This window comes from Thermobia domestica, chromosome 2 (genome assembly GCF_964235325.1).
Source record: "Thermobia domestica chromosome 2, izTheDome1.hap1.1, whole genome shotgun sequence".
Classification (NCBI taxonomy): domain Eukaryota; kingdom Metazoa; phylum Arthropoda; class Insecta; order Zygentoma; family Lepismatidae; genus Thermobia; species Thermobia domestica.
In genome coordinates, this window is record NC_137455.1 from 242,853,953 (window position 1) to 242,871,651 (window position 17,699).

Sequence of the window (17,699 nt, forward strand, 5' to 3'; positions counted from 1 at the left end):
AATAGTAAGGGGGCATGTAATTAGGTTATAGTGTAGAGCCAAAAAAGTGGGGGCAGCAATTACCTCCACGCCCTTAATCGCCGATGGACAGCACACTTGTTAATAATATTCCCAATTTAAGGAAATTTTAAGAAATTGTTGAGGAATAATTTTAGTAATATTTAATTAGATCTATACGCTTTTATTTGAATCATTTCACTTCAGATTTACAATTAGTTTCATTATATTTTCATTAACTGTTAATCATCCAACGATGCGTTCAAACGTAGAATATCCACTAACAGTCATTACATTGGCCAAAAACTTAAATTAATTTGTTTACAATTAACTAAATTATTTTTTTCAAAAAAAATTGTTATATTTAATTTGAACATGTGGTTTGGTCCAGTCATTTGAATCAATCATTTGTTAATTTAAAAGTTGGTTTACATCGATCAAAAGTGTCTGCTTACTGTCAAAAGCTTTCCAGTAGGCTTTACATTGAATGCTGTAAATTTCTTATATTTTATACACTAACATAAGAGGCGGACATAGGGTGTATTTGAAATCATATACTAAGAAAAAATATATGTGGCGTACGTAAAAACGAAGGTTACATGTGTAACTCATGTAGTTTTAGGACTTAACGTACAGCAAATGTATAATTGAAAAAAGTACATTTTATACATACTTTCCGCATACATGTTTCGAATAAACGTACTTTACGAACGAAAGAACTGTATATAGGTGGTCAGGATCTCACATATAGATATACGCATGTAACATACAACTGGCGTATGTAACATACGTATACGTATGTGATATATGGAAGACTGTTAGATGTCATACATCCTGCAACGGCATGATGTAACATCTAAGCGGGGAAAGTCTGAAGCATATGGATAACGTATGTTGCGTGCAGATTTCTGTAGTAAACATAATGATTCCGTATAATTGTACAATATACCGCTGTCCGGATAACGGACTTTTCTCAGTGTATTAGTTAATAAGAATTTGCGTCCGGTAAAGGGGAATATTAAAAGTGAAATATGTTTTACACTACATATATATATTACAATAATGAGGAATATCAGTCTTAGTAAACAATACAAATATTTAGAAGGTGGATGAAAAACAGAGCTGTAGCAAGAAATTTCGGCGCCAGGGGCGAAGTATAATTCGGCGCTCCTACACTCACCTTATCAAGCTTCCTTTATTTATTTATTTATTTACAAATAAGAGAAACAATTGTTGATGCTTGGTACGTTGAAATTTTATCATGCTGCTTGCAGACTATTGCAACAACCGAAAGTGATCATTCTCTATTCTTTTACAAATAAAAGCTGTTTTTAAGAGGCTTATTTTGGACTTTTTGTTAAACTTACAAAACTGCCTTTGCTGTACACAAATCCACTTTGAGAACAGTTATAAAAATTTACAACTCTTTACGTTTCGTACTACATATAAGAAATTAAATTTTAATACGTTAGAAACTATGTGATTTTAAAAAAAATGTTCGAAATGGGTAACAGCATCAATTTCTAGTAGAGATGAAAAAAAGCCGGCTTTTTTGAATCGATGGATTTTTGCACATAAAAAGCCGGCTTTTTTTTGGGAAAAAAACGAGAATTTTGGAAATTTTGGCTTTTTTCATTTTCATGATTTTTCTGTTTAAGGTTATTCATAACGTCCAAATAGTTTGTGTCTAAAACGATAGATGGCGCTACCGTCACCAATGTTAACATACACAACTAATAAAATTAAAACAATCAAAAATAAAATAAACAATTCAAAAATTAAGCAAAAAAGCATATAATCTGGTTAATGGACGTTACAAAATCTAGGGAATGGTACGTGTCGATTTCACATATTGTTATAAGTTTCATTGTTAGAGGCTACCATTGTTAAATAAACAATCAACTTTATCTGCCGTACTTTCTACCAGAAACAGACCAAACTTTGCACACTCATTTAAGATTGAAATATCTAGGGAATGGGACGTGTGGATTTCACATATTGTTGTTAGATTCATTGTTAAAGGCCACCATCTATATATATAAAAGAGAACGTACAAATCCTTTGTTAGCTCATCACGCTAATACGGCTGAACCAATTTCTTTCATTTTTGGGGGGTTATTAAGATTTGGACCCTAGATGGTTTTTATCATATCACTTTAATTTTCAATTACCAGTGTCTTGAGATAATTGACCATTCAAGTGTCCATAACGTAGAAATCCTTTGTTAGCTCATCATAGCTAAATCTAACCGTATTTATATGCAACCCACATGACCGTGTCACTCGGCGGTTAACATAAATGACAGGCGATATAATGTTAACATTTACTGCAATCTTCTATGGTTTTTATCATATCACTTGAAAGCGAAAAAGTAAAAATTATCTAAGTAACAAAGTTTATTGCGTTCCGGGGTGACCCCAGCGAAGCGGGGTGAACGCTGCTAGTTGTTAAATAAACAATCAACTTTATCTTCCACACTTTCTACCACAAACTAACCAAGCTTGGCACACTCATTTACGATTGAGATATCTATGGAATGGTACGTGTCGATTTCACCTATTGTTGTTACTTTCCTTGTTAGAGGCTGCCATTGTTAAATGAACAATCAACTTTATCTGCCATACTTCCTACCAGAAACTGGCCAAACCTTGCACACACATTTAAGATTGAAATATCTAGGGAATGGTACGTGTGGATTCCACATATTGTTGTTAGTTTCATTGTTGAAGGCCACTATTGTTAAATAAACAATCGTTGGATTTCTCCATTATTAAATATACAGTCAACTTTATCTGCCATATTTTCTACCACGAACTAATCAAACTTGGCACACTCATTTACGATTGAGATATCTATGGAATGGTACATGTCGATTATCAAGGGCTAACAAGCCCTAGCCAAATTGTGTGTAATACGTCATTATGCGTTGGGGTCAAACGATAATTATTGGAGATAAAACGAGCTGTCCAAATTCCGATTGAATTTGTTTTCATGGTGGCTGTGGTGGAAGGGCTAACAAGTCATGGGTAAATGTTATTGTTCGGAAAATGGAATAGTGCAAAAAATAAACATATTTCATTCAGAACTTTGTTGTTCCTGCTTTGTAACCAGTGTGAATTAGTTGTGTGCCGCCAGATTTCTTTTTTCTTTTCTTTTTTTTTTTGTCAGGTGGAGCGGGATGGGCCCCTACAGCGTTCCTAGAATTACACTCTAAAAGCCCACAGTGTTCCTAGAATTGCACTCTAAAAGCCCCTCCCATATAACTGACCTGTGTTTCACAACAGACACCTCACATTTGAACTCTGTTGAGATTCTGTGTAAGTTTGTCGGTTGTACGTACAAATTGAGAGAATAAACATGTATTAGGGAATGAGAAGTTCTCGAAATAAATTTGCAAGCTGAATATTTTTTCGCGACATAAGTGAAGAGTAATTGTATACCCTTGAAGAGTACCCTGGAGAGTAAGAAAGCTCTAAGCAAAATAATCATTGAATAAATAGCAATGTAATCACAGTAATGTATATATGGCATGTTGTATTTCTACCAGATTGTCAGAGCACTAATTCTCTCATTTTTTGATATGAGCGATCACGCTATCGAATATCCAGAAGAACATTTAAAAAAAGTTGTATTTAGGTCTATTCCATTTTAAACAAACGAAATAGATTACGATTAGATTATTATATGTTTCAGTGGTGCGCTTCCAATCCACCTCCCAGAGGCGGTTTTTGGGCGAGCGAACCGGACCTTGTCCTTAGGTCCACACATTAATTAAAGTATATGTAACACACATGTACGTGTGTGTGTGTACGTATATATATATATGTGTATATGTATGTATGCTAAATGTAAAATATTTTTGAACCGCTGTTTCCAATCCAAATAATGGAGCCCCACGGCTCCAACTCGCCAAAAACAAATTCCGCCTGTGTCACCTTCTACACATCAGTGGCTATGCCCATAGTATATTCTATGATAATTGACTGAATGTGCTTTTCAAGTTTCTAGCTCATTTTCTTGGAAAGAGAATGCGTAAGACTCTCTTAGTGTTGCAACGAGACGAGACAGGACTCTTTGAAGCGAGACACGATACAATACGCGTTTCGTGAAATGTCTCGTCTCCTGTCTCGAAAAATACAAACACAGTTTCTGAATTTGTTTAAAAATTTATTAACTCGAAATAAATTATTTGCCTTCGAAGTGTATACCATCTTTTATTATTTCAAATGATCCAAATGATCCAATGTTTCAAATCCTACAAAGACCAGGGAATACCTAAAGCATTTTTTAAAATGATTCTTACAAACAGCTTTCACTTCCATTTTTCAATCGATTCAAGTTTAATTATTTTGGGATAGTGCTTCAGATTCAAACACAATGTAAAGCGTTCATTGAGATCAGTGTTTCAGAAGATTTTATTCCGGGGGCTGGTGGAGATATCTACATATAAAAATCCTGTTATAGAAGTACAAGTACGCGTAGAAGTGGCAATTTTATCAGTAACTAACTATTGTTTCATGGTCTTTCTCGTTTCGAACCAAGACGTGTCAGCCTTTCTTGATACTGAGTTTTGAAAAGATTCTGATTTGACAATAAAATTTATCTTTTTTATCCTTTTACGACGTTATTCGAAGATAAACAATTTTTTAAATGGGAAAATTACATAGGCCTCCTTATTTGTTAAAGTGGCGCCAGGGGTTCTGAAAAAAGGATATCAGAATAAATGGGGAAATCTTGCCTTTCGACTGTACTAACGGTATTGACAAATGTTCCTATCGAAGTAATTACGGGTTTAGTCGAAACTAAGCAGTCGTTGCTGGAAGATTGCAGTCGTGTTGCGTGTTGTGCTCTGTTAACCAAACTTGGTTAAAAGTTGTAATTTTAACCACTTGGTATAACAGCTCTTTTTGTGGGTCTCAGTCTTTCTGGTGTTCCCACGAGACGAGATAGAACCATTCGATACGAGGCGAGACGGGCACATCTTTTCTAAACGAGACGACACAGCCAGAAGTCTCGTCTTGTCTCGTTTCGTCTCGTGGCAACACTAGACTCTCTAGATATATCAGTGAAAGGAATGACAACGTTCCTCACGGAGCACACGTTAGCTCTCAACCTCTTTCTTTCATTGATGTTTGTTTACGTAGTAGATGAATATATAAAGAGTAACAAAAGGATGAGATATGCAGATTCTCCTGAAACCACATTAAAATTGTAGCAGTATTTGGAGCTTGTTATAAATGGATTTACCGGGGAACTAAAATAATTCTGGGAACTGATCATACAGAATTGATATAAAAAACATGCAAACAAGTAAATACAAAGAACTGAAGTCGTGAATTTGTTTTCAAAATACAGAAATCTCGAAGGAATATCTGTTTAGGCGACTTTAATTGTAAAGGAATTTTGAATAAATTTGCATTCCCTGAATTCTTATACATAAAAAATAGAAATCTTTCTTTTAGCGAACGAATGAGATGCTTTAGGAAATTAGGTTAAGATAATTAAAATGATACTGTCCTTTACAAAATTTAAGAGGAATACCATGATCGAAAAAGCATGAGTCAAACTATAAAGGTCAGTGGTAGCTTTTGTCATTTCTCACGACCACTATACGCACCTTATTGCGAAAAATTTATTCGTATTATAAAACCGATATCATTCAATAAATGTCAAATTTAACAGATCTTGAGAGATGAAGTAAAAAAATTTACCTCTGTCGCATAATATATTCTAGCTTTGGGACCCATGTCATTATATGACTTTCACGATAAGTGACAAGGAGAATATAAATCCCAAGTTCAAAACGTAAGGAAAGAAACCGGCTGTTCGCGCTTCAAATTATGAAAAATGTACTAAAATGGTTGAAATTATGATTTTGTATTTCATTACGAGAAAGAAGAATAAAAATAAAAATTGGAGCAATTCTAATCATGTATGTATAAGTCCACTATCTTCTTCAAGTTACTAAACTAACTTCAAGTGTTTCAACCATTTTTGACACATATCTCGAAAACTTTTAGATAAGAATACGTGGTTGATAGTGAGCTTTTTAATTGTCACAATACTTTTGAACTTTACCTTATGAGAAATGGCATATTCCAAAAATAATTCAGTACCACCCTAACGTGAATTTTACCAAATGATTAGCGAAAGTGATACGGTGTGCATCGTCCAGGGTTTAATTCCCGGTGTAGCACTCAAACATTTCTGTATTGACCAAATATCGAGAGAAAAGTTGGGAAACTAAAAGATAGCGGACTTAAATCTAGACAGCCAGCGACGTTGGGTGTAGTTGTGCTTATCACTAACATAAGCCCGCTGCAGACTCAGATCACAAGGGACTGTTGCGCCAGGAGTTTATATAAACATATTTACATCTGCGTATATATTTATTTTACTTTACATTCTCTCAGTAGCATAAGTAAGGACGAATGGGCCTCCCCGCAAAAATGTTAAACGGACCCCTCTTTCAACATTCATGAGTCACGTAAAATTTACAGAGAACATTTTTGACTTTCTGTTCTATCTAGTGAGTCACAACTTGCTCATATGCAAAAAAATGCTCATTATTATTATTATTATTATTATTATTATTATTATTATTGTGCTATAGTTTTCGTCTATTCTGCTGTACCAACTTCGAGAGTCTACGACATCCGACATTTTTAATGAGGTGTGGTCGTCCCACTTTTTGTTGTTTGGTTCGATGCTGGTTTCACTGTCCTTTCCCATCTTTGAAATACATAAGCACGGCAGATCGCGAAAACTCGACAAGTCGCGCTGTTTGCGAAATGAAGCTCCCAGCCATTTAGTCACCCTGATATATCGTCGTCTTCCCCATTCAAGGTACAAGCACCACACTGACTAATCGAGTGAGATTCTTGTGTTTGGCGCGCGGTTGTGTTATGCCTTGTAGCTCTTATCTCAGCCCGATGATTTCGTTCAAAAAGTAGTGAGTGGTCATAATGTTTTCGCTGGTCAGCAAAAGTTTTGTTGGCATTTAATTTACTAAATAATCGCTCAGGTGTTACCGTCTTTATAGGTAAAAATGATATATAGTTGGAACATCACATAATTTTTAACATCTTAACATTATAAAGTTTAACTTTGAAACTGAAATGGGCCTCTGTCTGTTGTGGGCCTCTCAATGTTGCGGGCCCTGCAGGCCCTTTAGTTGCGCCACAGCATTCTCTCTACTCAGAAGGATAGGGACAAATAGAAAAGTCAAAATTCATTCTGTCCGTTTTTCATTTAAAAAAAATCATATAATACTGATATGTAAGAAATATTAGTATTGTTAGTTTTCTGTATAAAAAGAACCATTTAGGTTTTTTTAATCTCATATTCTGGTAATAATCGAAAAAAAAAAAAGAAGAGTTTCATGTGGTAAACGGACGAAAGAAAATTTGTCAACGCGATGCGAATGACGTTCTCTGCAACCTAATTCCCGTTTTTAGTACAAAAACTCAATTCCTATCTGCAAAAAGAAAAGATTGCTTCTTCACTCCAACATAGAACTAAAAGTATTAATATTACTGAAATTTCTACGCTTCTAATCAACCACTCAATTCAAACCGGCTGAGACTGCACTGTGCAAGGATCTGCGCATGTGCCGTCATTAACAATTGAATGTTGTTTTCCGTACGTCCCTTTTTTATCCAGATCATGTAGGTCCATGGACGTTTCATTCGTGGATTAAATATTGACATCCAATGGACCATCCACTGAAGTCCAGAAAATGGATATTCACTTCTGAACGTAATATGGACATCCAATGGACCGTCCACTCAAGTTCAGAATGTGGATATCCATTGCCGAACGTAATATGGACCACCAATGGATGTTACGCATAAGTCAATGTACTAAAACTGGACGTTCTGGATCTAATATGTACGTCCACTGGCTGTGATGTGCTCTGTGGGATTTTATAGAGAGGAATTACAACCTGTTTCGCTATCAAAGACGTTTTACATAGATAAAATCATACGTACAAGAAGAAAAGGTAGAAGAAAAGAATATCTTGTCCATTGAAAAGGATATCCTTTCGATTCCCAGGGTGGCCACTCACCTGGAAAACCGGGAAAATTCAGGGAAATCTTTAATTCTGTAAAAGTCGGAATTTTGATGAAAAACCGGGAATTTGTACTCGGGGGAAAATTTACGTTCTGCTGTATTCCTAGCCATTTAGCCGGTTTATTTATATACAAAATAGCTTTGGCCGCTGGAGACTTCGCCCCCAGATCTCTCCTTTCTTCCAGGTTTCGTTTATCTAGCTTTCTGGTTTGGGCTGCGCATACTTTCTTCATATTCTTTTGTCATTTAGTGCTGCCCATGAATTGAGCTGGAGCGAAATCGGGACCATTTTCTAATTAACACACTTGTTTTGTTCGACGGCTGCTCGATTTCGAGAATTCGCTCGGGGCTGCGCCCCTGCATCCCGTTTTGATAGTCACGTGATTAATATAAAGGCTGAACGGTAGTTGAGTATTTTTGCTAGAAGAGTTCCGAATGTGTGTTGAATTCCACAAAATGTGTGGAATTTTAGTTAATGCGTGTATTTCTATGTGGAATCAAAAAACTGTGTGGATTCCACATGCATTTGTACTCAGTGGAGGCAGTCCTTTTTCGACACACGATTAATTGCCTATGCTTTTTATAGATATTTGATCTTTTGACTACCAATTTGAAGTAATGGCATTCCCCTCTCCCTAGTTTTCACACCAAATTCCGCTACTGCATGTACTACTGTTCTTTAAAAAAAAATCAGCTACAAACAAAATTTTCTGATTTCTTAAAAGCAAAATTTTATTAGTGCTCATTTACTTCAGTTCCGTTGTTTTGTTACACAATATTTCCTATCTTCGTCGACCTGTTCCCTGGTTGCATAACCACCGCACGCCACTGCTGGCACGACAAAACCTTTGGGACCCGGGCCTACCTAAAGTTGTTAATGCCGGCTTTCTAGACCGAAGTCCGCTACTTCTTAATACATTTAGCTCCATAATTGTCCTCTCCATACTATCTGGGCCAACACCAAAACTTTTGAGTGTCCACAGGAAATCGAACCCTGGACTACGTGCATCGTACGCACACGCGCTAACCATATACGTTCTATGGAGCACATGTGCTATAATATGTACGTTAGCTACGCCGCATTGATGTGTGCTTGTGTGAAATTGTGTGGTATTTAAACGTGCTACGCGTGTATTTTGGACCTTGTGATCCGGCAGCTGCATTTAAGAGGTTGAGGATTAAGGAGGTAAGTAAAGATAGATTATGCATATGCAGTTATTAAAAAATATATGAAGCATTAAGAGTTATTTTAGAATACATACGAATCAGGATTGTGCTGTTTTAGGTTTGCGTGTGAGAGGGGGATCACACGTCGTGTGGCTTGTAATTTTAGCTTGTGACAACAGCGAAATTATAAATTTGTCTATTTTTATTTATCTTTTATTTATGTATTTATTTTTTATTTATTTTTCTGTTTGTGTTCAGCTTTGTGAGTACTTTGAATTGTTAGTAATGAAAACACGTAACTTTGTAGAGCCATAAAGGTGTGCCTACTGAATTTTTGTGATACACTGTTTGCAATAAGTATGTAGATAGGCCTAACTATTCTTTCATGTAGGCCTGTGTGACCATTAAAGACTGTATCTTTTAGTTACGTGCAAGGGGGTTGGGTATTAATAAAATACATAATTCCTCACGATATTTATGACCATGGGCGTCCACAGACGGGTTCGAAGGGTCAGTCGACTACTCTGGAAAATTGCATAGGTTAATAATAATTTCTATAATAGGAAGTTATGCTTTCAAATTAAAAGTTTATACTTATTAAGGAAGCTTGTATTCTTCACCTTCCCTGCGAAATTTTCTGTGGACGCCTTTGTTCGTGACTGATGTATAGTACTGTTCAATTACAATATAGTGAAATATATGCTGAGTTAGTGATGACGGGTTCGTAGCATGGAAATTTCATATTTCCATGAAAAATAGTCAAAGGTCCACAGAATACGTATGCAAAATTTCAATATGATACCTTGAAAACTAAGGTCGCAAAAAATTCGTGAAAATTTCCTAAAGAAAAAAATGTGATTTTACGCTTCCGCGCCCCCCTCCCCCAGTTTTGCGCCGCCAAGTTGACGGTCTGCGAAAAATCCGTGTGAGCAGTGTTGAATTTAGAAACTTTTCTCCGGAGGGGGGGGGGGGTAATGCTGGATGGATATGTTGGAGAAAATCATACCGGTATTAATATCTTGTGAATTTTCTTATGTGTCTTCGGGGGGAGGGATTTTTTATCTCCGGGGGAAATGTCCCCCGGGGCACCCCTGAATTCAACACTGCATGTGGGATGATCTTTGCTCATTCTGTAAATGAACAATAAGAAAAACCAGCTTATCGCTCGTGTGTGAGCTATATAAGAGTTTTAAAACAACACTATGAAATAAAAGTACTAACAATTTGTAAAGGCCTGTACGTTAGTATAATAGGCCTAATTTCAGATATAAAATATCTTTATTTTAAACGATTTCGGTCTAAATTCAGTATATCTGCACATAACTACTCATTTCTAATTCAATATGGTTATATTTTAATTCATTTTACATTATAAAATAATATTTAACTAAAAGTTTCAATTTACTGTTTTCAACAATGGAATTATTGCTTGCCAACAATATATGTTGTTAGATCAAAGAAATGCCGAAATTAATAACCAATCAGAAACGAGTTCTTTGCTGTATTTTCGTGACATTCATTTGTTACGTCAAAGAACGATAGCATAACCTTGTAGTGCAATATGACAGAGGTTGCTAATAAGCACAGCTGGTGAAGGTATTGTATATTTGTTGTTAAATCCGGAGAAATATTTGATTGCAAATTAACCAATAATAAACAGATAATGAGTAGAACAGTTTCTTGATATGAATTTTGCAATTTTAAACCGATTTTATGTAAATTCTGTAATGGTGTTTTTCCAAGAAAATAACTTTAAGAATTATTGACTACTAATTTTTTGAAACATATATTTGTTTAAAAAAGAAATCAGAATTTCAGTCAAAGGAGCTGAGGATTGTCGCAGGGTGCGGGCTCCACTGCGTTGGCCATTTCCTAGCTATGGGCTTGGATCAAAATACCATGTTTTCGAGTAATTCTTTTTCTTAACACATGGATTTCTTTGCCGTATAACTCACATGATTTATGTTTAATAATGGTTTACGAGTTTGCAGGGCCGGCGACAGGGAGGGGGAATAGGGGACAAATGCCCGGGGGCCTCGAGTCACAAAAGAATAATTAAAAACAATAATTTTACTGGGATTTAGGAGTTCGTGTTCCTGAGTTGCCCAAGATTCCTGTCGTGGTGTGTGAATTTATTGTGTATACCTTATGTATAGACTTCGGATTTTTGCATATTTGCATGTTTTTTTCCTGATGCGATATTGATATGCTCTTGAAACAGAAATTCGTTTCAGGTGTTTTGGAGTAAAATAGCAGAGTTTTATAGTGCATATATGTGCATATTTTGGAGGTTAGTGCATGTTTATGTCGTTAATGCATATAAATGCATATTTAAAGAAACAACCAAATTGAAAATTTTTAACGTCCAACAACAATCCTCATAAATGGAATTTCAAGTTTCTAATATAGACTCAAGATCTTGAAATGGTTCATTGTTGTTTGTTTGGAATATCTTCCAAGGTCATGTGAAATTAGAATAAGAAAGGGGTGAGTGATTTATCCTTTCGGTATGATGCATGACTGTCATCTTTTTGGAAGAAGATATAAATAACGGTGTCAAATTGCCTACAATAAAATTTCCACGTCACCCACTCTTCGTAAATTGTGTGGTCCTGTGACAGTATAAGAATACCAAAAGAAAAATATTTCGATTTAGTTGTAGCGTGACATCTTCAAATTTGAATTTTAACTACTTCAGAATTTTGTCCCATTTTAGTTCACCCAAGAAAACAAATGTACCATTAAAATAAACGAGGAGGACCAATTCAAAATTTCGGTGACATCGATCACTTGTAGTGCGACATCCTCGAATGTTAACTAGCTCAGAATTTTGTCCATTTTTGTCCACCCCAAGAAAAAAGTTTTGCACCATTCTAATAAACTGAGGAGGGCAATTTCAAATTTCGGCTACTTTGATCACCTGTAGTGCGAGATCTTTAAATTCAAATTTTAATTAGCTCAGAATTGTGTCGAATTTTTGAACATTTTTGTACCACCAAGAATAAATTATGTACCATTGAAATAAACCAGGGACGGTCATTTAAAAATTTGGCCACTTGGATCATCTGTAGTGACACATTTTCAAATTTGAGTTTCAACTATGTTGGTGGTACAAAAATCTACAAAAGATAGGGAAAATTCTAAGTTAGTTAGAATTTAAATTTAAAGATGTCACACTGCTGGTGATCGAAGTGGCCAAAATTTTTAAATGGCCCTCCTTTCTTAATTTGAGTCTCAGAGAGTACAATTTTTTATGATGGTACAAAAATGTACGGAAATTGGACAAAATTCTGAGCTAATTAAAATTCGAATTTGAAGATGTCACTCAATAGGTAATCAAAGTGGCTAATTTTTGAAATGACCCTCCCTCATTTATTTTAATGCTACAAAACGTTTTGTTTGTGGTACATGAATGCGCAAAAATCTAACAAAATTTTAAGCTTGTTAAAATTCGAATTTGAAGATGTCGCATTACATGTGATCGAAGTGGACAAATTTTGAAATGACCCTCCTTCGTTCATTAGAATGGAAGAAATTTTTTTCTTGGGTGGACAAAAATGGACGTAAATTGGTCAAAATTCAGAGCTAGTTAAAATTCAAATTTGAAGGTGTCACACTAGGTGATCGAAGTGGCCGAAATTTTGAAATGACCCTGTTTTGGTGATTTTAATAGTACAAATTTTTTTCTTGGGTGGACAAAAATTGGAAAAAGATATCGCACTGCAACTAAATGGGTCAGAAAAATCTAGAAGTTATCTTTTGAAACAATGGATTGAAGTTGAGAGATGTTAACAATTCAAGAAGAAAATATAGTTTGCAAAGTGTATGCTAAACAAATATTTTCAAAGAAAGGAAGCTCGTTTTCAGAAGAGGACATTTCTATTTTGTTCGACAGCAAATGCTCAGACTTCAGCAGCACTCTATGTTTTGTTCTTCTTATATTTTCATAGCTGTTTCAAGTCTGGTAAGAAGTTTATACAACTACGAAATACCCAGATTGTTTTTTTTTTTTTTTTTCATATTCGACAGAGTTCATTCCAAAGAAACCGTTGAAAAATGTATTTCGGGAGAAATGAACAACCTTTTTTTAAAATTAGCTCTAAATTGATTAAAATGTTTGCTTTACAGAATTTAAAACTTGTCACAGCAGTTACTTTCTGAGATAAGGAGATAAGTTCTTAAGTTTTTCTTTAAGGAGTTTATGAGAGTTTTAAGTATAAGCTTGTGCTGCTTTGATACGTACCTCGATTTCTTGAAAGGTAACTTTCCTTCTAAGTCTTTGTTATGTTTTTGATAACTTTACCTTCTTCCCATTCATGCTCCGTGTCTCGCTCAAATCACTTTATTCCATTTAAAGTATCAATATTATACACTCTAAATTATTGCCGTTTGAAACGGACAATGTTACGCTAGAATAAAATATTCTAGGATTTACATATAATTGGATACAAGAAGTAATTTCAAGTGAATATATTTTCTTTTAAACAAGAATATAAGATTTTTTAAATACATGCTTTTAATACAATAACAACTGCCTTCAATAGGCTCCTTATTAAACGGAAATTTATTTTAAACGAAATATTTCACAGTCCCATGAATTTAAAGGTTAAAAAACGTGTTAAATTCTCTTGATTAGGCGGAACGTGTGTCTGTAAAAGTCTTCGTTTACTTGTTACTTTTAGTCTACCGCCATATAAGGCGCTAAATATCGTGCGAGTTTTTGAACAAAGTGCAATTTACATACTTATTTTCAAATACCAATAACTCGTTCTCTAGCTGGTCTAGAGACATGGAACAATTAACATGATATACACAATAGATCAAAAGAAAGCCAAAAGTAGAGGGAGGAGCGCTGAAAAGGGCATAACATCTACTTTTTGTCTTGGCGTTTGAAACCGTAGGGTGCACCTCGTTTGCGCACAGTTTTCTCCCAAAGATCTACGATAATCTGTAGTTGATTGACAGCTGATCGAAAAGTATAAAATCGTGGTTTGGCGCACAGTTTTTAAATGCGACGTTGCCAAATCTCAATATAATCATGCTTAAGCAAATCATGCAGTTGCGCACAGTTTCAATACTGTAGAGAATAAGGGTAAATATGAAAGATACGAAAGAAATATTCAATTCTGCTGCCCAATGTTTATTATATTCAATTCTGCTGCCCAATATTTATTATATTCAATTCTGCTGTATGGTACATTTTTTACAACTTTAGTGTTTGAAATTTGTGTCCTACAACTTTAAGATATTTCATTCTCGAAACTTCGCTGTGTGTGGAGTTTTGAAAGTACCTGTATGATTTCATGATTTCACTAGAATAGAACTAGCTGTTGTAGTGACGATGGAAAGATTCTGGTCCATTTGTTGTCCTAGGTGCTGGAGATGGTTCACAAGCCCACATCACTGGAGGATACCTGAAAAGAAAAGGTAATCATGAATATCATATCCTATCACCGTTTAATTTTTTTATTTTGAAATAATATTTTGATTTCCAGAACTGCTATAAAGTAGAAACTAATTTTCGGATCTCATTTCATATAATACTTTACTATTTCTGTGCGCTATTTCTATATTCATGCCTTTAATTTCTCAAACGAGAATGCTTCTAGCCTATATACTATACAGTTTTTAATTACTTTGGCTGGAGACCCTCTACCTCTTTAATTTTGATATTTATCATTCTTTAATAGTTAAAACTAAGTGTTTTTTCCCAGATCGGGACGGGTGTAAGCCACAGGGTTGTTATTGCCCCCAAACTTCATTATATCTTTTACATTTATCAAACCAGAATGTTATTTCTGATTTGCAATATTACCTGTAATTATCTTCGATGTAGTTGTTCAGCACATAATATGAAAATCTAAATCCTTTGGTGTCAGGTGCCACCGAAATCAGATCAGCAAAGGCATCTGGTACTTGCTTTGGAGATAAATACGGGAGTCCAAAAAGTGTCTTTAGCCAAGAACCTAAAAAGCATAGAAATTAAATTGAGTTCAACATTGTTGACTTTTTTATGGATAGTTGACAACTTAAATTTCCTATAGTAGTCTTGCCTAGAGTAGTAGCCACAAATTCATATTTAGAAGACATAATCTAATGTCATGATAGTAGAGTTATTTCAAAAGTCCACAGCTTAAAGAAGTAACTATAAAACCGAAAAGAAAAGTAACTAAGGCACAAATCATAATGGTACATACCTAACTGTGACTTTGAATCTAAATAGGCACTACGGAGATCGCTATCACTTTGTATCTTTCGACACCATGCTTGACCTAGGTGGAACCCGCAACAACGAATATCACAGTCTGGGAACATCACTCTGATAGCTTCTATGGGAGAATTTTCAAAGTCTGTGTAAATATATCTGAGTGTCACTCTTGCGTCTAAACTGATAACCGTCTTCCACATATCTTTGTAAGTCTGTTTATCTTTTTTTGGCAATAACGCGAAGCATAGGGGAACATAATATCCATTCTTATAACCCTGAATGGTATATAGCTGGGCAAAATGTCGTGAAGAATATGCAAATGTCCCGTCAGCAAACAATTCCATGTCCTGGAAATCATACCAGAACCTGAAATGAAAAAAGAATAAAGGAATAATAATACCGAATAAGAATAAAGAACACATAGAAGCGAAACATTTTCTTCACTAGGCCTATATAGAAACAACTATATAAAAACAACATCAAAATCATCAAACAACAACATCAAAATCAACAACAGCTAAAAAGGAACACATACCTGATGTTTTCATTGCATGTAAGAAGGACTATCTGCGCTGCTTCATTGACGTACAGAAACCTTTCTCCAGCCATAGTTATATCGTTCGTTCTTTCTTTTAATTGTTGAATAGCTTCGGTGATATCTTTTGGTTAACTGGGCATTTTCTTCTTCGGAGATCGATACATTGCTTCTCTGCATGTTTTCATAACCTTATGATCAAGCTTGTTCAAGCTTGTCATTTTTGAAATCTCCTTTCTTATAACTTTATTTTGCCGTTCGTCAAGGCATTCTACAGCACGACGTTTACAGTTTTCCCTCAACAAATGCCTGTTAACATTTTCAATACTCCCCTGATGATTATGCTCCACTCCCTTCTGTAATACCCTGCTTTCAGTACAATCAACTTCAATTGTAGCCGAGCATGTTTTCAAGGTACACCTGCAAAATTAATGGTTTGGTGTAAGTAATCAATCATTAGTAGATGGAGCAATAGTGAGTAGGTGCCTCACTAAAAGGTCTATAGATTAATTCTGCTACTTTTGTATGAAAATGTATTCAAAACCGAAAATGTTCGAAAATCTTAGAGTATCAAGTTAGTTTACATCCACTGCTTCATTACCTTACTTTAGCCAGTCGAGAGGCACAGTAAGCTACGTTTAAACTCAAGGATTATAAACGTCAACATAGTCTGTAGAAATTAAAATTGTTCACAAAGCAACCTGAGATGAACAAAAGTTTCTGCTCTCACCAATTTAGTAAGTCTATTTTAACTTACCTCCATATTGATCCTTCTCTTCCTTCACGGAAACGACGATATTTATAACCTCCCATTATTACGCATGGTGCGCCTTTCTTCGTAGTTGATATCTCGAAATCCATACTGTCGTCTCACTTTCAAACAGATTACAATTATTCTCAGTATCCTCCAGTATATATATTCATATCTGGTAGTTAACAAGTTCCAGAGACACAGCAAGTGGTTCCTGATTGGTTACCGCCAGCCAATCCCGTGACAGCTACCCAAAGAGAACTACAAAAACAAACTTTTAATTAACGAGCTACTGCCAGTGAAAGTCGTTAATTAAAAGTTCATTTTTGTAGTTCTCTTTTGGAAGCTGTCACGGGATTGGCTGCCGCCAGCTGGCGGTAACCAATCAGGAACCACTTGCTGTCTCGCTATGTATTCTGTTAGATAAGTGAATTAGTGTGTTTGAAGAAGCCAAGAAAGTAAGGTAGTTGGAGTTACTTAGGTAATTTAATAAATTAGTTTATTTTATTTAATCAAATGAGTCCTGTCTTGTTTTGCAAAAAAAAAAAAAAAAAAACCTACAAAATATATTGTATATTAAGATCAAAGAATGAATTGGCAACGTTGCATACCCTTTTGTGCGCAAAAGCATTAAAATGATTATTTGTTTTGCTTCTTATCTGCATGGAATGATAAGCTGGAAGAAAGTGTGCGCAAAAGCATTGCACCCGAAACCGTATGTAGGCATTCTTTCACTGTAAGTTTTATGTGTATTAATTCGTAGCAAATAAATGCTGTAATTGAATACGGTAGGACTAGGTACAACATTTTATCTCAGATGTTCATTGTATGTATGTGCCTTTCTTATTTTTTAAGCATAGATCTATCTTCGCTAACTCAAGAACATTTAACGAAAATTTTTGCGAGTCCCGTTCAGTTTTGCTAGGCAGGTTTTATTATATGCTTTTAAGCCAGAAATGTTTATTTCT

The 17,699-nt window shown here is 35.2% G+C and overlaps 2 protein-coding genes across 3 annotated transcripts in view; one reads left to right on the plus strand and one right to left on the minus strand.

Annotated features, from left to right (window-relative positions):
• LOC145678416 (uncharacterized) overlaps positions 1-17,699 on the plus strand; it is a 133,089-nt gene that overhangs the window by 92,403 nt on the left and 22,987 nt on the right. The window lies entirely within an intron of this gene.
• LOC145679381 (uncharacterized) lies at positions 14,561-16,054 on the minus strand. The gene is made up of 4 exons (XM_081749964.1): positions 15,981-16,054; positions 15,435-15,811; positions 15,053-15,203; positions 14,561-14,651 (listed from the first exon to the last, which is right to left on the minus strand). The coding sequence occupies exons 1-4, from the start codon at positions 16,052-16,054 to the stop codon at positions 14,561-14,563; spliced, it is 693 nt and encodes a 230-aa protein (XP_081606090.1).

Excerpts from the sequence above, each read along its gene's own strand:
- LOC145679381 (XM_081749964.1), bottom strand. The coding sequence starts at position 16,054 with ATGGCTGGAGAAAGGTTTCTGTACGTCAATGAAGCAGCGCAGATAGTC. Across the intron at positions 15,812-15,980 it reads ACATGCAATGAAAACATCAG|GTTCTGGTATGATTTCCAGG; the intron begins GTATGTGTTCCT and ends TTTTCATTTCAG. Across the intron at positions 15,204-15,434 it reads AGATTCAAAGTCACAGTTAG|GTTCTTGGCTAAAGACACTT; the intron begins GTATGTACCATT and ends TATGCTTTTTAG.